Source organism: Tripterygium wilfordii, chromosome 2 (genome assembly GCF_013401445.1).
Source record: "Tripterygium wilfordii isolate XIE 37 chromosome 2, ASM1340144v1, whole genome shotgun sequence".
In the NCBI taxonomy this organism is placed as follows: Eukaryota; Viridiplantae; Streptophyta; class Magnoliopsida; order Celastrales; family Celastraceae; genus Tripterygium; species Tripterygium wilfordii.
This window is the reverse complement of record NC_052233.1, coordinates 5,936,998-5,955,914: the sequence shown is the minus strand read 5'-3', so window position 1 is coordinate 5,955,914 and position 18,917 is coordinate 5,936,998. Positions and strand designations below refer to the sequence as shown.

General features: G+C 36.5%; 1 protein-coding gene across 1 annotated transcript; it reads left to right on the top strand.

The window, feature by feature from the left end:
• Positions 1 to 1,492: 1,492 nt before the first annotated feature.
• Positions 1,493 to 2,996, top strand: LOC120010411 (L10-interacting MYB domain-containing protein-like). The gene is made up of 2 exons (XM_038861208.1): positions 1,493 to 1,840; positions 2,346 to 2,996. The coding sequence occupies exons 1-2, from the start codon at positions 1,493 to 1,495 to the stop codon at positions 2,994 to 2,996; spliced, it is 999 nt and encodes a 332-aa protein (XP_038717136.1).
• The last annotated feature ends 15,921 nt before the right edge of the window (positions 2,997 to 18,917 follow it).

Below are 18,917 nucleotides of genomic sequence, written 5' to 3'. Positions count from 1 at the left end.
GGATGACGTTCCAGCCCACGTGAATTTCTCGTCCCAGCCCACAATACACACACAAGTACGCGTTTCTTCATCTCCGTTATCGCGTTCTTACTGAATCCATCCACAACTGAGCTCTCCCACCTCACGTGAACCACGATGACTCGGCTGCATATACACTCAGCTACGACGACGGGATTCGCGACGAGCTCCACTCAAATCAGGTATGTGCTCGATTTGGCCATTCAATTTCTTTTCCGTTGTTGTTGTTCGCGATGTGAGGGTTAGGGATTTCGGCCAAACCATGTCTACCTTTAGGGTTTGATAGAGGTGGCTCTAACACATAGCTCTTGCTCATACGCTGGTCTCGGGATTGCGCTCAGTAATTTTGTTAAGAAGATGATTTCTTCAAATGAACGAGTCATTTTTGCTTGCCCTAAGCGGTAGTCACCGAAAGATAATTAGAAAAAGAATTTATCTTGTGAGGAGGAGGAATGAATGCATGAGGGACTGCACCATGCTAGTTGACATAAATTCCAGAGGAATGAAAAATCATGCTTCCTAAATGTTGGCAGAACTCGTAGAACAATAAAATACGAAACACTTTTTCATTACGAAAAACAATCAAGAGATTAAAAGCATGACCTGATGAACTTAATATTGTGACTGTACATTGTCAAGGAACATATATGTTTTGCTAGATTCTCACTTCTCTTATAATGTATGAGCTAGATTCTCACTTCTCTTATTGTTCGTTTCTCGATTTGCCCAGTTCATATATTTATCGTTACCCCAGTCAGTACTAGATCCATCCATTGTTTGTTGTCCCTCTTCCTAGCTTTAAAGATGAAGATTGAAAAGTCCATGCTACAAAAGCTATAAATTCCAAATGTACATGTCCCTGGCATATAGTCTACATCTGCTAATCCCATGTTCTTTGCACTGTCCAGTGACAAAGATTCTGGAGTTATACTATCTATTAGTGTTCGAATTCTCTAAGGCATTTTACACAATTAAGGATTATAGGTAGGTAGTAGGGTATAAGATTTATTACTTTAACATGTGCTATAAGATTTATTCCAAATGTTATACTGTCTATATGTAAGTTGGATTCAAAAATCTTTCATATGTGCTATAAGATTTATTACTTTAACATGTATATTAAGTTCTTTTCATTAAGTTAATTAATCTGATTCATGTACAGTTAGTATGTATTGCCTTAATTTTCATGTTGTGTTGAGAATATTATACACATTTTCTGAATATTGGATTATTGTTCTTGAGTAAGTAAACATATGTAGGGCATCCGTGTTTGCATTGTCTTCAGAGCATGTGCATGATGTTTGGTTTATCTTTAATAAAATTTGGTTTAGCAAATTGAGTTTGCATTTGTGTGGTGATTAGTGTAATTTATGTGGCAATAGAATTAGGGTTTATATTTTCAGTGATAGTATAGTTGTGTTCCTTAGCATATATATTTGTGAATAAGTTATAAACATCGGCCTTGTAACATAGTATGAGTAATACAACCACACCTCCTGCACCATCAACCCAAGCTGCAGACAAGGCCAATTGGGACTTTTCCCAAACCAAAGTGTTTGTTGATCTTTGTGTCGAACAAGTAAATGAAGGACGTCGACCTGGTTCACACTTCACCAAAGAAGGTTGGCAGAAGATAGTTACTGGCTTTTTTGAGAAAACAGGGAAGCGATATGATCAACCACAATTTAAGAACAAATGGGACAATCTGAAGAAGGATTACAAATTGTGGAAGAAACTGCGTATCCATGACACTGGGACTGGATGGGACAGTGTTCGTAACACTATTCTTGCTGACAATGACTGGTGGGAGAGAAGAATTCAGGTAAATCTGTTATTCATGTGAATGTACTGCAATCTGTTAATTGTAATATCCACAATCTCAAACATATTTCAATTTTTATAAAGTTTTATGAATGTTTTGGACACTTGTAATGTATAAGGTTGCTGGGTGAATTTTATTTCAATAAACTGTCCCTATAATGAACTTTATACAATCTGTTATGCATTAATGCCACTATCTCCATGTTTGATTTTATTTTTGGGTACTTATGTCATCAATGATGATTTTTGTGAATGTCTAATATGCCACTGTTTGAATTTTATGTCAATTTTTTACTCATTTGCATATGTATGCCACTGTCTGATTTTTGTGAACGTCTATTATACACATTTGCATAGGTATGCCATTGTCTAATATGCCACTGTCTCATTTTTGTGAATGTCTAATATACTCATTCGCATATGTATGCTTTATTATCTTCGAAAGCTTTATTTTATATGCAGTATAAAATGTGGATTCTGTCTAATATTCTTCTAATACATTTCAGGAAGACAAAAAGGTTGCAACATTTCGAATCCAGGGACCAGAAAACCTTGAGCAGTTGGAGGCATTATTTGATGGACTTGTGGCCACTGGTGAATTTGCAATGTTTGCAGGTGCATCTAACCAAAAAGCTGACCAAACTAATGAAGAACTGAAAAGGACCAGCACCGGCGAAAATGTGGATACTATCCATCTCGGCTCTGCTGCTTCCAGTGATCCAGAGTTTGACATAAACATTGAGCAAAGTAATGAAGTAACTAGCTCCCCCACTCCGCCAATTCATCAAGTTAGGAGGAGATCAGGAACACCAGGGAGCCGTGGGAAGAAGAAGCGTAGGTCATCCGCGTCTGATTATCAAGAAGACATTAGCAAGTCCTTGGGCAATCTTGTGTCCGAGGTGAGCAGTCGGACAAATGCAATTGCCGGTACCCCTATTTCATATGCAAAAGCTGAAATTGCTGACTGTATGAGAATTTTGGAGGAAATTCCAGAGACTGCCGAGATGGGAGATTTGCTAATGTTTGCTCTTAAGCTGTTTCAGAACAAAGATCATCGTGAGTACTTCACTGCTATGTTACGCAGGGACTGGCAGCTTGCATGGTTGAAGATGATGCACGCGGATGCAAATGCGGGTGGGGCAGGAGGCAGCAACTGAAGAATTTAAGAAAAAAAGTTGAATAAACAGTTATTCTATGTTGAGAATTTTATATGTTTTAAATTTCGGACTTGTTCAAATCCGTAGATGGTGACAATTGTTTTCCATTTCAATTATTGTATTTGTTAGGTTTATTGTGATTGAATTTCAATTGGTAAATGTTTGGACTTACTTATAATGGTATTGACAATCTGGTTTGAGGACTTTAATATCTATTTGTCAAGTTTTTAACAATAAGTTAATTTCATTTGCTTTGACAGGATATGGATATATATTCTGATGTAAATGAGCAGTTTATTATTGAAGAACTAGCGGCTATTACGGGGGTGGCAATTATTGCGGCCGGTGAGGCTATGTTTCATAATCAACGTACACCTTGTTGGACATCATGGTACACAGGCCATATGTACATGACGGACTTGTTACGTGGTAATAGGAAAAAATGTTTGTCTGTGTTGAGGATGGATAGAAGGGTGTTCAGGGACTTGTGCAGTGAATTGAGCACGAGGTATGGCCTCAAACCATCTCATGAACTAAGTGTAAAAGAGATAGTCGGGATGTTTGTTTACACGGTAGGAAATGGTGTCGACAATTGGACTGTGTAGGATAGATTCCAACATTCTGGGGAAACAATCCATCGCCAGTTTCATAATGTATTCAGTAGTTTGATTCGGATGTCAGATGATATTATCAGACCAAGGGATCCAACATATTCAACAGTCCCGAAGTACATAGAAGAAGACGAAAAATATTTTCCATACTTTAGATTGGATTGGGGCAATTGATGATACGTATATTCATGCGTCAGTCTCAAATGATGATCGGACACGATTCATTGGGCGAAAAGGAGTGACCACGCAGAATGTGATGGCGGCATGTGACTTTGATATGATATTCACATATGTGTGTGCGGGTTGGGAGGGATCGGCGCATGATTTGTGAATTTTTAATATGGTTCTCTCTAATGGAAACTCAAAGTTTCCCCACCCTCCCCCTGGTAAGGCATATAAACATATTTATTATAATCTAGTATTTTAATTCAAATTTCGTTAGTAAGTAACATTAACTGTCCAATATGTTACAGGAAAATATTACTTGGTTGATTCAGGATATCCGAATCAAAGTGGATATCTAGCACAGTATAGGGGATAGAGATACCATTTAGAGGTATTCCGAAATGGTCCTGATGTATCAACACCACGAGAAGCCTTCAATCATGCACACTCATCTCTCCATTCGGTTATTGAGCGCACATTTGGCGTGCTAAAAAATAAGTGGCACATTTTATTAACAATGCCCCCTTACTCATTTCGCACTCAAGTGAAGATCGTGGTTGCCTGCGCAGTTTTACATAATTTCATATGATTGCGCGCATTGGATGACCCAGACTTCACTGCATATAGTGATGATGACCACACTCTCCATGTCTCAGGCATGGATGCCAGTACCAGCGGAGTTGGAGCGAGCACTTCAGAGGATCAACCATTCATTGGTGAGGACCTAGAGATGCAGCTCTCTGTGATATGATTGCGGCTGAAGTGTTTGCATCGTACTAGATTACTTTTTTTTTTTAATTTACCAACGTCATCAAATGATGTAAACAACTTTTATTTAAACTATTATGCAATGTAAACATTTTTGTTAATTTATATTAATATTATTAATTATCTAATATAAATTTTATATTAATATTATTAATTATTTTCATATGCAAAACGCGAAACAGCGGTTGACAGCACCGCACCACAGTTTTAAAAGTGATGCGCCAAACAGCTTTTTGCATTCCAACACACCACACAACACCACAGTTTTATAACTCACAGCACCTCACAGCAGTTGACAGCACTCTCAAACAGGTCCCATATAATTATGTATGGACTCCACATTTTTAACAAAAAAAAAAAAGTCTTAAGGGAGCTTCTTTTTTGAGTCGGATCCCCTAAGCCCTAAACACCGTTTGGTGCAGCAAAATCGCACAGAGGTTTGTGCAACGGATCCGCTCCCGGATCCACTACACCAAACATGCACTGCCTATTCATCGACTTAAACTCCGTCAGGCGACAACTTCTTCTTTACGAGTAAAGCACGAAACCTAGGCTCTTTGGATCGGGCTCCCTAGATAGAACGTGTTTGTAACAAAAAAAAATGACTCGCAATCATCTCGTGACACGTGGTAGTATGGGATCATCATTGGATGCTCTCAATAAGTTGACAGGCAATACGTGACAAGCATAGGACATTTTATATTAATTGTTTATTAATTTTACAGATATTATAATCATGTTTTGTCTAAAATCCAAGATTAAGTTGTTGAAAATCATGATATCCGAAGATACATGTTTTGTTCTGCCAATTGTGTGGCGCATAATTTAGCTCGAGTAGCTAATTCTTCTTTAGGAGATGTCTATTTGTTGGAGGAATGTCCTCATTCGATTCTACCTTCTGTAGAAGCTGATATTCATTAATGAAATTCTTTTTTCTTCTAAAAAAAAAGAAACAAGGCAAAAATCTAAGGGCTTATTTATGTAACCGTTTTCTTCTATAAAGGGACGGTTTGTTAGCAACAATGCGATATTTAAGCATAATAAGATCGCAACAAATCAGAAAATCAAGGAGTTAGATGCCCATGCGCTCCTAATTTATCTCATACACGTTTCCAACCATTATGCATCAAATGAGGACTGAAACCGAGAATCTCCTACACTTTGACAAACAATAAACTTTCCCATATTCATCCACTAGGAGCGCTCAAAGATGACGACTGTCAACCTCAATATCAACACCATGCAAGAGGCTTATTTTTCAGCGGAGTGGGGTGAGATCCATGCACTTGAATGAAGCCTATAATTTGAATCAATCACTACTGGACCACTTACTTTGAAGACATGAATGTTACGGAATTTTGGTAGGTAACCTAAAGAACAAGTCATCAAGCAATACCTCATGATTTACCAGTTCACATCGTGTCAAGATCATGCAAAGAGGACAAGATAGGTCGACATCATTACATAATTGAAGACCTATGAGAATAGGTAGAAGTAGAATTTAAAGATGCCATGCTTCAAACACAACTCCGCATTTACAAACTTTATTGCTTACTTATCATGACTCCAGTCAATCCTTTTTAGCTCAATTTTACCTTTATTCAAGCCTTCGGGGTTGTAGCCTCTGCGGTTATTATGTTGTTTTAGCTTGTAAAGTATATATTTTCATACATTCCAGCAATGTATTCTCAATTGAAACTTTAATACAATCTAGTTATGTATTATTTTCATCAATTCAATAGAAAAACTTTCATTTCGGTATTTACCTTCTATTTTTGCTTTTCTCATGTGACACTTAGTAAATTTTAAATTCTTCTCAGAAATGCACCCTTAAACTAGCAATTTTGTGTTCTCAAATTACACATATTTCGTCTGGAGAGATGTGAATGATGTAAACTAGAGGCTTCTCAGGTTGTTCCTCCAGTAGAACAATGGAGATAGCCACATATTCAACCACAACAATATTACCAACCTTATCCTCAGAATAGGCTCTAGAGGTTCCTTGAGCAAATCAATTTTCTCAGACAGTTCATCTCCAACCTTGTTGGGAAGTCAAGGTATTCTTTGGTATCCTAAAGCTGAAGCAGGAAGAAGGATTTTTCTGGGAAGAAAGACATCAGCAAGCTTTCCAGAAGATCAAAGAGTACTTAGCACGGCCTCATATCCTTACTCCTCTTGTGCCCATGAAGTTTTTGAAACTCTATATCTCAGCAGCAGAAGAGTCCATTGGTTTTCTTTTAGCTCAAGACAATGAGAGTGACAAAGAAGAGGCGATCTACTATTTCAGTAGGCTTTTATTTCATATAGAACAAAGATACTCCCCTTTTGAGAAACTTTGCATGAGTCTCTTCTTTGCATCTACCAACCTCAAATACTACATGCTGCCAGTTACAAATTTTCTTTTGTGCAAGAATGATCTCATCAAATACTTGTTGTCCAGGCCCATTATTAGATGCAGAATTGGTAAATGGTTCATCGCTTTGATAAAGTTTTCTTTTTAGTATATACCTTAGAAGGTTGTGAAGGGATATGCACTTTAGACTTTTTGGCCGATCATCCAGAGTTAAGGTCATTCTCCATGTCTTATACTCCCCGGACACTCTTGTTTAACGGTTCTAGAATAGACTTCGTTTCAGGATATAGTATCAGTATAGTTTCTCTTGAAGGTCAGAAGACTCTTCTGTATTTTCAATTTGATTTTGAATGCACTAACAACTAGGTAGAGTATGAGGTAGTCATCATTGGACATGAGATCATTGGAAAACTAGGCGCACAAACCATTGAAATCATAGGAGATTTTCAATTGGTAATCAACCACTTGAGGGGCATCTACAAACGTCATAGTACAAACCTTGTACCTTATTACATGGTAGCCAAGTAGTTGTTAGAAGATTTTGATGACACAATTGTTTCTCATGTCCTAAGGAGATTGGCCACGGGAGTCAAGATATCGCAAGACACTTATAACCAAACCATCATAGTGTAGAGAAGACTATTACCTTCTGAAGCAACCGGCATGAAAAACAATGAAGTCGTCATTTTTAGGATGCAATTGGACATCTATTCTGGTCTATGAGAAAAATGGGCAAAGGGGTCTATTGAGCATGGGGAAGGTGTTAGGCACCCCACAACTCACGAACACGGTTACGTCTGAATGTTTTCCTATTTGACTCTAATTTGTTTTTGAAAATCTCATTTTGATGGGTCTTATTGGAATGTAATGAAAAATCCACTTGGAGTTTTGGAGAAAAAGGTGCACGGGATCACTACGGCCATTCCCGGCTTGGCCAAAAATGAATAACAATTCCACTTGAAGTGGATTTTGATGATTTGAAAAGAGGATGCACGGGATCACTGTGGCCATTCCCGGCTTGGCCAAAGATGAATAAAAATCCCACTTGGAGTGGGTTTGGTAATTTGAAAAAAGATGTGCACGGGATCATTGGGGCCATTCCCGACTTGGCCAAAATGTTTGATGAAAATTTCCACTTGGAGTGGGTTTTGATATTTTTGAAAAAAGGTGTGCACGGGATCATTGGGGCCATTCCCGGCTTGGGCAAAGATTGATGAAAAATTCCACTTGGAGTGAGTTTTGATATTTTTGAAAAAGAGATTTTTGGATGAGGTTTGATGGAAAATTCCGCATTGGAATGGGTTTCGATATTTTTGGAAAAGGGATTTTTGGAGACTTGGTTGATGTACCAAAAGGGCCCACAATCAAGAAGAAATGTTCAATTCAAGCCTTACTCACAATTATGTTCTTCATGAGAAAAAAAAGAATCCATTTAAGGCTCATTGAATGGGCCAAATATCTTTAAACCCACCTTTGAGTCCTTAAATAAATTCTCCTAATCCCTAAAAACATATTTGCTTTCCGGGTCCACGAAATCCAAATGTTTTGGTTGAATGCCAATGGAATCCCAATATCTTAAAGGCTCCTTGGTATTTAAATGAAACATAAGGGTTCCATAATTTAGTGTTGGTGTGTTTATTAAACTGAGACGGCTTGGATTAATTCTAATGACTAACGCGTTGCATTTATTTTCATGGCATTCAAACAATCCTAGCATATATCTAAGCATCATGGCATAGTGTGAGAAATCAAAGTCCTAAGCATGCATTCTAATGCAATCATCATTCACAAAATCAATTCCTAATTTCTATATGCTTCTAGCATCCTAGAATATCATGTATGCATTTTCTATTTTACATCCACTATTTTTGCTACACTATTACAAAGTTTACATCTTTACAATTATACATGACGAATAATAAAATGAGGAATATAAATATTATACAACAATTGGAATATTGCCCATGGGGCCCATTACTCAAATCCGGCCCAAATCCTCTAAGTATGTCCTTCGGCCCAAATGGGGTCAAGCCCGATCCATGCTCAACATCAAACACAAAAATGGGTAAAAAATGGAGATCCAAGTACAAACCAATATTCCAATTAAAACAAGCTTAAACCAAAAGATTCCTACACAAACACATTTCTTCGTTTTTACATATAATCACAACTTTGAATAGAATTTGAACCTTCAAAAATGTGAGATTTTTGTTCAATCAGAGGTCTATTCCATTTTAACAAGAATCCGATCATCACTAATCAACTCATCATTATCACTAATCAGTATAATTTCATCTAAACATGACATATCACAACCGAACATTACAGCAAATGAGCAAATCCAGATTTCCACATCATGAACAAGCAAGATCCAAACCAGGAAAATCATAATCAGGTATCGACATCAATTATCAACGCAGTGAGTAATCAGGGATTTCAAAATCAGTGAACAATCAAACATAGACCACATATAACCAACAGAACCTCAACCACGGCAGACATAATACTCCAAATTCAAACAGACCAACAGACAAGATATTGGTTACAAATCAATGATATGAACTAGGCTTAAAAAAAAAGACCGGATGTATAAGAACTGAGTATGACAGGAGGGTGTACAAGCTATTACCATCTCGAAACCAAGACCCAAAAGAATGCAAGAATAGAAACCGAAAGCTATACACAGAGAAATTGACCAAGATAGATTATGAACCGAATAAACATCAAATGAAATTCTGTCATTTATCATCGGCTAGGGTTTTCTTAACCATTATCATTTCACAATCAATAACTCTATAAAACAAGCTGAATCTCACACATCAACCAGAACAAGTCTCAAACCAGAACAAACAAAAGCTATTTAGATTGATTGTAGTATATTACCTTATTTGAATCTGGTGCTGCTATCTCGGTTCCTCTCTCTCTGCTTTCTTTTTGTTTTCTCTCGAAATCTTTTCCTCTCCTTTTTTCTTGTCTTCTCCGATGATTTCTTCTCTCAAATTGTTTTTGTTCCCCCGATTCTGCTCTCTCTTGGTCCTTTTTTCTCTTGTTTTTTCCTGTTGTGTGGCTGCTCCCTTTCCTTTTCCTTGACTCTCTCTTTTTAACTTGTATTTTATTTTAGATGCCAAAAATGCCCTTTAAACCCTAGTTTTTTCTCCTTTGTTAAAACCCTCAAGACCACCCTTTTTGTCTTTTCCATTCTTTTACAAAACCCTAATAAAGGTATCACATTTTCTTTCTTAGGGTTTTTATTTATTATTTATTTAATTCTCCTATTTTTTAGATATTTTCTAGGGTTTAGTTGTATTGGAATTTTATGGGCTTATGGTCCAAGAAATGGGTCTTAGGATTTTTGTATGTTTGTGGGTCCAAGAAACAAGCTTTGAATTTTTTATAAGCATGTGGGCCTATGACACGGGCTCTTGAATTTTGAATTTTTGCATTTTTGTATATTTTTGTTTTTATTAATTATTCTTCGACCGGACAGAAATCGATTACTACAACTTCTGTTAAAATGAGGCCTCTTGTTGTTCTGGATGCCTTTGATATGGAGACATCCTATGATTCAGTTCCTGATGTATCCAAATTTGAAGGTGGATCGAAAGACCAGAAGGAGAGCTGTCAACTACATGTTGATGGATGTAGAACTTTACATGTTGATAGATGGAGAACTTTACATCCCACTACATTTTTCAACACGGTCAAATATAGAATCAACAACTTCTTGATTACTAATGGTCTTAGTCCGAAGGATTTTGGAGATAGGTTTTGATCTTCTCAAATGCATACTTGCGATTCTTATCCATTGGCAATGTAATTTATTTTGACTTCCTTCTTAGTTCTAAGAGGAGGCATGCCAATAATGATCGCAATCTATCTCAATTCCCTTCTGACTAACAATGAAACCTAACAGTTTACCCGACTGCTATCCAAACGTACATTTAGTTAGTTTAAGCTTAAGCTGGTGGCTTTGCAATCTTACAAACAACTTTTTTTTGGTTGCCAACATGGCACTCCCCCTCGCCCGATTTAGCGATCATGTTGTCAACATATACCTCAATCTCTTTGTGCATCATATCGTGACACAATGCCACTTCTGCCCTTTGATAAATGGCACTAGCATTCTTCAGATCAAAAGGCATCACCTTATAACAAAAGGTCCCCCACATAGCGGTGAACGTTGTCTTCTCCCGATCTTCTGAAACCATAGATATTTTTTTTGAGCATATCCATGTAAGCATATTATAGAAATAATTTATCAAAGAGTAACTACTGAACTAGTGGTCAATATCACAAGTTAGCCAAATCAATATGTATCAATCCCGAGTCCAAGGATCAAAAGATAAAATACCTACCCTCATCATAATACCATGAACCGCACAACACTAGATAAGAATGGCTCTAAAAATAAAAAATTGATCCAATCACACACAAGCAATCGGAGAACATTTCTATCCTATACAAAAAAGAAAAAGACAAAATATAACATTTATTCCCTCAACTATACTCCAAGTTTCACTTTCGTCATTGAACTGTTTTTGCTCTTAATTTCGTCTTTCAATTATTAAAAGGTACATGTTTCATCCTTCAAGTTAGAGAGTGGCCAAAAAAATCCTACGTGACTTCTACTTAGCATATCTGAAAAATCATAAGTGACAAACTTTGACAAATGTCAACATTATGTCCCTAAACTATTAATGTGTACCACCTTTTATCCATAAATTATATAAAAATAACTAATTTTTCCCTAAATAACTAAATGACAATGTATATAGGTCATTCAAATGAATGAGCATGTCCAAAATTGACCTTGATAGAAAATCAAAAGATGAAATTGTGCAAAACAACAAAATAACTACTAAGTTGTAAACATTTGTAGAAAATCAAATGAACATATATTATGAAGTATGGTGCTTCATCTAGAGACTGATGTAATAATTCTCATAAGTGCACAAGAGTACTAATAGCACAGTGTATGCAAGTAACGAGGTCGATCCCACAGAGACTAGTTAATTCAATTATTGTACCTAACTTATTGTATGAATGAAAAGTGATGAAGAATGAGAATGTGAATGATGTAATTAAACTAACTAACAAGGAATGAAAATTTAGATTTTTGGGATATCAATATGAGAAAAGCACTAGGGCAATGATTTCACCTAGTAATCATATCACAAGCATTCAATTAACAAACACACAATTATGATTCTGATTCAAGGGTTGATTCTTTTTTAAATATGTTGGTTTGTTCGTTCACGGTGCCAACAAATATTATTAACAATGGATTAATCATGTTCGGTTCGCAGCCATTAATCCAAGGCTAATAATTCATTATGATATAAAGAACTATAACAACCAATCAATCCCCTAAGCCTTGTTCATGACAATCGACAATTCATTTCCTCAATTCCGGTTCCACTATGACATGTGAATTCGGTTCATTCCTTAGTCTTAGCTAGATGAGTCTAATTGAGCATTCAATTGGTGGCCAATCAATTAAACAAACAATCGGCTATAGGCATGAAAATTAAAGACAATAATCATGAACCAAAATTATGCATTCATTGAATTGAAGTACTTATAATAATCATACTAGGCTACATCAAGCCCTAGCAAAGAAGTTTAGTTACAATTCATCATCCAAGTAACAAAATCAAGTCTAGAGAGAGAAAACATAGAAGGAATAGTCGAATGAAAATCCCTTGAATTGATGAAATTGTGGTTGGATAGGAAGCCTCAAATCTTCGAATCTAGCAAAAGCTTGAAGAAACTTAGTTTTGCTACTTGGAAAACCCAGGAAAAAGTGTGCTTTTTCCTAAACTTGTGGCCCCACTTTTATACTAAGTTTTTTTAATCAAGAAAACTTAATTCTAAGTAAATTCAGAGACTAGTCTGTCAGGGTTCCGCTCGAGCGTTGGGAAAATAGACTGTTGTTCCCGCAGCCTTGTTTTGGTCCGTTCGATCTCTGCTGACCACTTGAGTGGTGCTTTGATGACTCTCTGCCCCATCTTAGCTTGACTTGGGCGTTTGAGTGGTTATATGTGCTCGATCTGTCATGAGTGGAGCTTCCTGGAACATTAGACATAGCCTAGGGTGCTCGAGTAGTTATATGTGCTTAAGTGGTCCTATACAAGATTCAACTTCAATATTACTCCTTTCTTGACGCAATTTCACCCAACTTTCGTATCTTTTCACCTCATAATTTTGCGCCGGCTCTCCTACAATAAGAACACAAAGAATTTATGTAATATCAATCCAATTCCATAAAAAATATGAATAACGAATATAGAACTATGGACAAAAGTGTGATCAAATATGTGCATATCAGAGACATAGCTTGGGCCGCTCGAGCAGTTATATGTGCTCAAGCGGCCCTATACAAGATTCAACTTATTACTCATTTCTTGATGCAATTTCACCGAACTTTCGTATCTTTTCACTTCACAATTTTACACCGGCTCTCCTACAGTAATAACACAAAGAATTTATGTTATATCAATCCAATTCCATCAAAAATACGAAGAACGAATATAGAACTATGCACAAAAGTGGGATCAAATATGTGCATATCAGAGACGCAAACATTTCAAGTCCAAAAACATAATTCTACAAAATCATAACTCTTAGGTTTCGTTTGATGCTCCGTATATGATAGTATAATTTTGTTATCCTACGTATAACTTAATTATTGGAGAAGTTGATGTATAATTTAATCCTATCTAATGTTTGGGAAAAATATGGATTAGGCTTGTATAGTATAATTTTTATACAATACATTGTTTGATTTGTTGTTACACAAAATGATAGTATAAGATATGTGGTAATATGTCTAAATTATCCCCAACTAAAACAATTACTTTTTTTCTAATCATTTTTTTCTTATAAGTTTTTCTATGGAAATCTAAAGATAAAAAAAGTTAGATTTTGGTGGATAGAATTTTTTTGAGTATAGATAATATATAAAGTGACAAGTGAATAGGGTTTGTTTTTTATTTTGTCATTTGACGTGTTATGTCTTATCCTAAGCGCTGCGTATAAAATTAAAACGTGTTGGAGGTGTTTTAATATTATACGGCATGCACTGTATAAGAGGTTCATTTTGCATAAAATTATACTATCCTAAGGTTTTTAAAAACCGCCAAACAACTAATAATTTTATACTATACGAAGTTTATCCTCCACTCCAAATGGACCTTTACATTTCAGAAGTCCAAAATGACATAAAATAACAAGTTCAAAATGCATCATAGTTCTAAATCCACCAAATGAAAGTTAACTTATCATAACAAGTCCAAAATAACAAATTTTTGAAATCCTCTTCCTCCTCATTTTTTAACATACTCTTGTGTAGTGGTTGTAGTTTTTGATGATGATTCTTGTGGGGGATTTTTCTGGGCCTGGGGACCCATCCAACCCACACCCAAGTATTATGCGTTCTGGGCTAGGCAAGGTCGTGACTCTAGTCCACGCCTCTACAGCCCATCCATTCCCTACGCATTTATTTCAGGATAACTTAATATCTTTGCCTCCCTCATTGCTAGAACTCATGACTCTTTAGAGTTGGGAGAGTGAGTACCCATGTTACCAACTAGTCGGGTACTCACTCTCCCAACTCTAAGGAGTCATGGGTTCTAGCAGTGAGGAAGGCGAGGATATTAAATTATCCTGAAATAAATGCGTAGGAAATTGATGGGCCTTAGAGGCGTGGGCCAGAGTCACGACCTTACCTAGCCCGGAACGCACAATACCTAGGTGTGGCTTGGATGGGTCCCCATGCCTAGAAAAATCTCCCACAATTCCCGTAAGATATATTAGAAGCTTTTAATTTAGAAGCAGTTGTCTTTACCATTTTACGATACCTATAAGTAACAAAATCAGAACAAACGTCAAGGGTGGCAAAAATGAATAATTATCACAATATCAAACACTTGTAAATTTTCTCTAAACACTATTAACTCAAGGTTATGTAACTATATAATAATAGAATCTCAATGCATAATAATCCAATATAAACATAGACTTGACTACTTATGTAATGTAGGAAACGAGTGTGTTGTAATACAGGGGAACATCACTTGTTTTCCTTAACAATAGGAGATTATAAGGAATGGGAACTAAGACAAACACTTTTTTCTTCAATCTATAAGACCAAGATCTTCAGTTAGGGATGTCAATTTTGTCCGTACCCGGTGGATATCCGCTTATCCGCACCATTGGGTACGGATACGGGTGCGGATAAATGAGTAAAATTAGTGGATATGGATATGAAGATTTTTATCCGTGCGGGTGCGGGTATGGGGGAGCACTCCCATTTACCCACTACCCGTTTACCCGCTACAGAAACACTTTTATGCAATAAATGGACTACCCGTTTACCCGCCTTCAAATCATTAGATAAAAAAAATGCTTCAACAAATGAGAAGTCCCATTCTTCGTATTGCCTGAAAGCCTCTTCTTACAATAATTACACTCAGCCTTTTCAACTCCGTTTATCGTAAGTTGAGTAAAATGGCTCCTAGCTTCTGATGTGAATCTTCTTTTTTTCACAATTTGAACTCCACCCGGAAAAACATCAACATTACTAGTTCCTGAATTACTTTGCCGAGAAGAATTATCATCAACATTTATTGGTGTTTGAGATGGATGCCCACCTACACTATCAGCAATAGGTTCTTGTGCTACTGGATTGTTTTGTTGATCAACCATTTTCTGTATTTCACACCAAAAAATAAGAAAAAAAAGCTTTGGGGCTAAACTGAATGTAATTAGTAATTACTAACTAGACTATTAGAGGATCAAATGATCAATGGGTTACCTTGTTAGCAGCTAGCAGCACGTGCGGAGCCTGTCGGAGATGGACGACAAAGAGAGGTGGAGATTGGGACAAGGCAGAGTGGTGGTCCTGGTGGAGGTGTGGTCCGTGTGGAGCCAAGCAGAGAGATGGAAGACTGAACTCTAAGAGTGAAGATTGAGGAGCGGCTGTAGCCTGTACGTAGAACGGTAGGAGATTGAGCCATTGAGGGCTTCAAAACTCAAAAGTCATGGGTTTTTTTTTTTTTTTTTTTTTAACTTTACAGACCTTTGAATAATTAATAATTAATAATTTATGTTACTTTGCAGTGACCGAGTTAGTGAATAGTGAGTAACCATTAAATAATTAACTATTAATAATTTATGTTACTTGCAAATAGTGATTTATGTTACTTGCAAGTTGCAAATAATTAACTATTAACAAAGCAATTAATAGTTACTGGGTTGAGTGGGTTCCCTAAACTACATAAACAAAGCAACTAGTTGTTAATGGTTTCATAAACCCTAAACCCTAAACAAAGCAACTAATAATTACTCTTTTAGGGTTCCCTAAACTCCATAAGGAATTAAGGATCAATACCCTAAACAAAACAACTAGGTGTTAATGGTTTCATAAACCCTAAACCCTAAGGGTTCCACAAACCCTAAACAAAACAACTAATAATTACTCTTTTAGGGTTCCCTAAACCCTAAACCCTAAATCCCTAAACTCCATAAGGATCAATACCTAATGGTTTAGGGTTTAGGGTTTAGGGTTTAGGGTTCCACAAACCCTAAACAAAACAACTAATAATTACTCTTTTAGGGTTCCCTAAACCCTAAACCCTAAATCCCTAAACTTCATAAGGATCAATACCTAATGGTTTAGGGTTTAGGGTTTAGGGTTCCACAAACCCTAAACCCTTAACAAAGCAACTAATAGTTACTCTTTTAGGGTTCCCTTGAGACCAATAGGATCAATAGTTCAATACCCTAAACAAAACAATAAGTTGACATGCTATCATACATTCATAATTTCATACTAATGGAATAGAATACTAATTTCAAAACCTGACTTTGGTGATTACCCTTCATTTATTGACACGTTTTGATGATTATAGGACTATCCTACCGGTAGGATACAATATGTAGCATAGTGATAGGATACTTAATGTATCCTATCGGTAGGATACGATATGTATCCTAGTGATAGGATACTTATGTATCCTACCGGTAGGATATTGTAATTAACATTGGCATATTAAGTATTAACATTGGCATATTATTCTATAACCCGACCCGACCTCATTGACCCGACCCAACCCGTTTGACCCAACCCAACCCAACCCGACATCAAAAGAGGGTCGGGTGAGGGTTGGTAAAACACTAACCCGACCCCATGCGGGTCAGGTGAGATATGTCCATAAACCCGACCCAACCCGACCCATGTGCACCCCTAGATATAATTGTTTATAAATGGATTAATTGTATTAGCGTAATTTATGGAGTTTGATTTTAAGTCCATGATTTGTGGAATGGGCTTTTAAGATGCACGATTATTGCTAGTAAATTTTTTAAGTTTCCTAGCATTAAGGCTTAATCTACGGATAAGCCAAAGTAGTTGTAATCTTTCTATATATTTGGAGGTTTTATGGAATAAAAGGGTATTATTTTATTGGCTTTCAAGATTACATATCCTGAGTCCTGACTTGGCAAAATATAATTGGTTAAATAGATATGCTGTTGATAAGATGGTAAGTTGCCAAGTTGGTAACTTATTCTTATCTCTTAGGGTTTTGCAGCTTTTGTTGGAGGCAATAAATATAAAAGTAAAAGTATAAAACCATTGAAAGTTGAAACGATAGGTCCAAAGGCCAAAGCTAGTAAGCTACCCTCGAAAATCAAAACCAAAAGACTGAGTTGTCGTCTGACTCGTCTCTCACTCAAACGTGTTTGACACTTAATCTTCCCAACTCCTTTTAAATTTTGCATTTACTAATATTTCTCTTTCTCTGTATGATGTATCTCATTTCTCATATTCTCAATTTCTCATCTCCAACTCTCCAAGTCTCCAACTTCTAAGACTAACTCTCCTATATATAGTTAAATCCGATTCTTCCACTCTGCAGATCTCCTCGTTCACTTCTCTAGTTCTCTAATTTGCAGATCTCCTCTTTCACTTCTCCTATTCTCCCACTTTGTAGATCTACCGGTTATTAGTCAATTTCCCTTTTGATTTCTCTGCTAACCTTGAGCCAATATGGAGCCGGCGGTGCTTTCCAGCTTTCCAGCCCTTTGTGGCGGAGATCTTTGAAGTTCATCCTTGATGAAACTTTAGGAATCATGATCTCCACCCTAGAGGTGGAAGGCAGGCTTGTACGGTTGTACCACCCAAAGCCAAAGGGTTCTTTGTTGTTCATGTACATTTAAGAATTGGTTAACTTTATTTGCACCTAAAAGTGTGACAATTAATTAAGTGCAAATAACATTTATCTTAAGAATTTTGTATTGTTGGTTACTTCAATTTTTTTTTTGATTTCTCTTCATGTGAAATAATAGAAAAATATTATAAATCTATTTTAGTTCAAATGTCTGTTTGAAATTGTCTATTGTCATTTGTCCGTTTGATTTCTCTGCTGATTTGTATGGTGTCCATTGTCCATACTCCATATTCAGGATTAGTATATTCTATTTGCGGTTGTGGAGGCCGACTTGCTGAGGTCCTGTTCAATGGATGGCTTGGACGCAGTTCTGGACCTTCTGGTTCTCAATTCTCATACATTCGAGGTCTACAAGAACAAGGTTGTATGGATTGATCTATTGCACGTTGTCAATTGCTGATAAACATCTTGTACTAGATCAATGATCCATTTGTAAATTGTGGTTGTAGAAAATTAGGTAGAATCCATTTTGGAGTTACTATTGATCTAGTTCACTTTTGTTCAGGAGCAATCTTGTTTGAAGAAATTTGTTCTTTAAAAACCATTCATCTTTTTTGTTAATTGTCAGTCAACTGAAATTAGTTTTTAACTATTCATATGCAAACTACTATTAAAATGTTTATACCAATTAAGATAATCATAGTCCTACCTAATTAATTGGTGGTATTGAGGTATTCTCATTTCTCATGCATTGATCTTATTCAAAATCGGAAACCCTATTGGCCGGGTAAATGGGTGCGGGTACGGGTATTTGGCGGTTATTATCCGCCCGTTAACAGTTAAATACCCATCC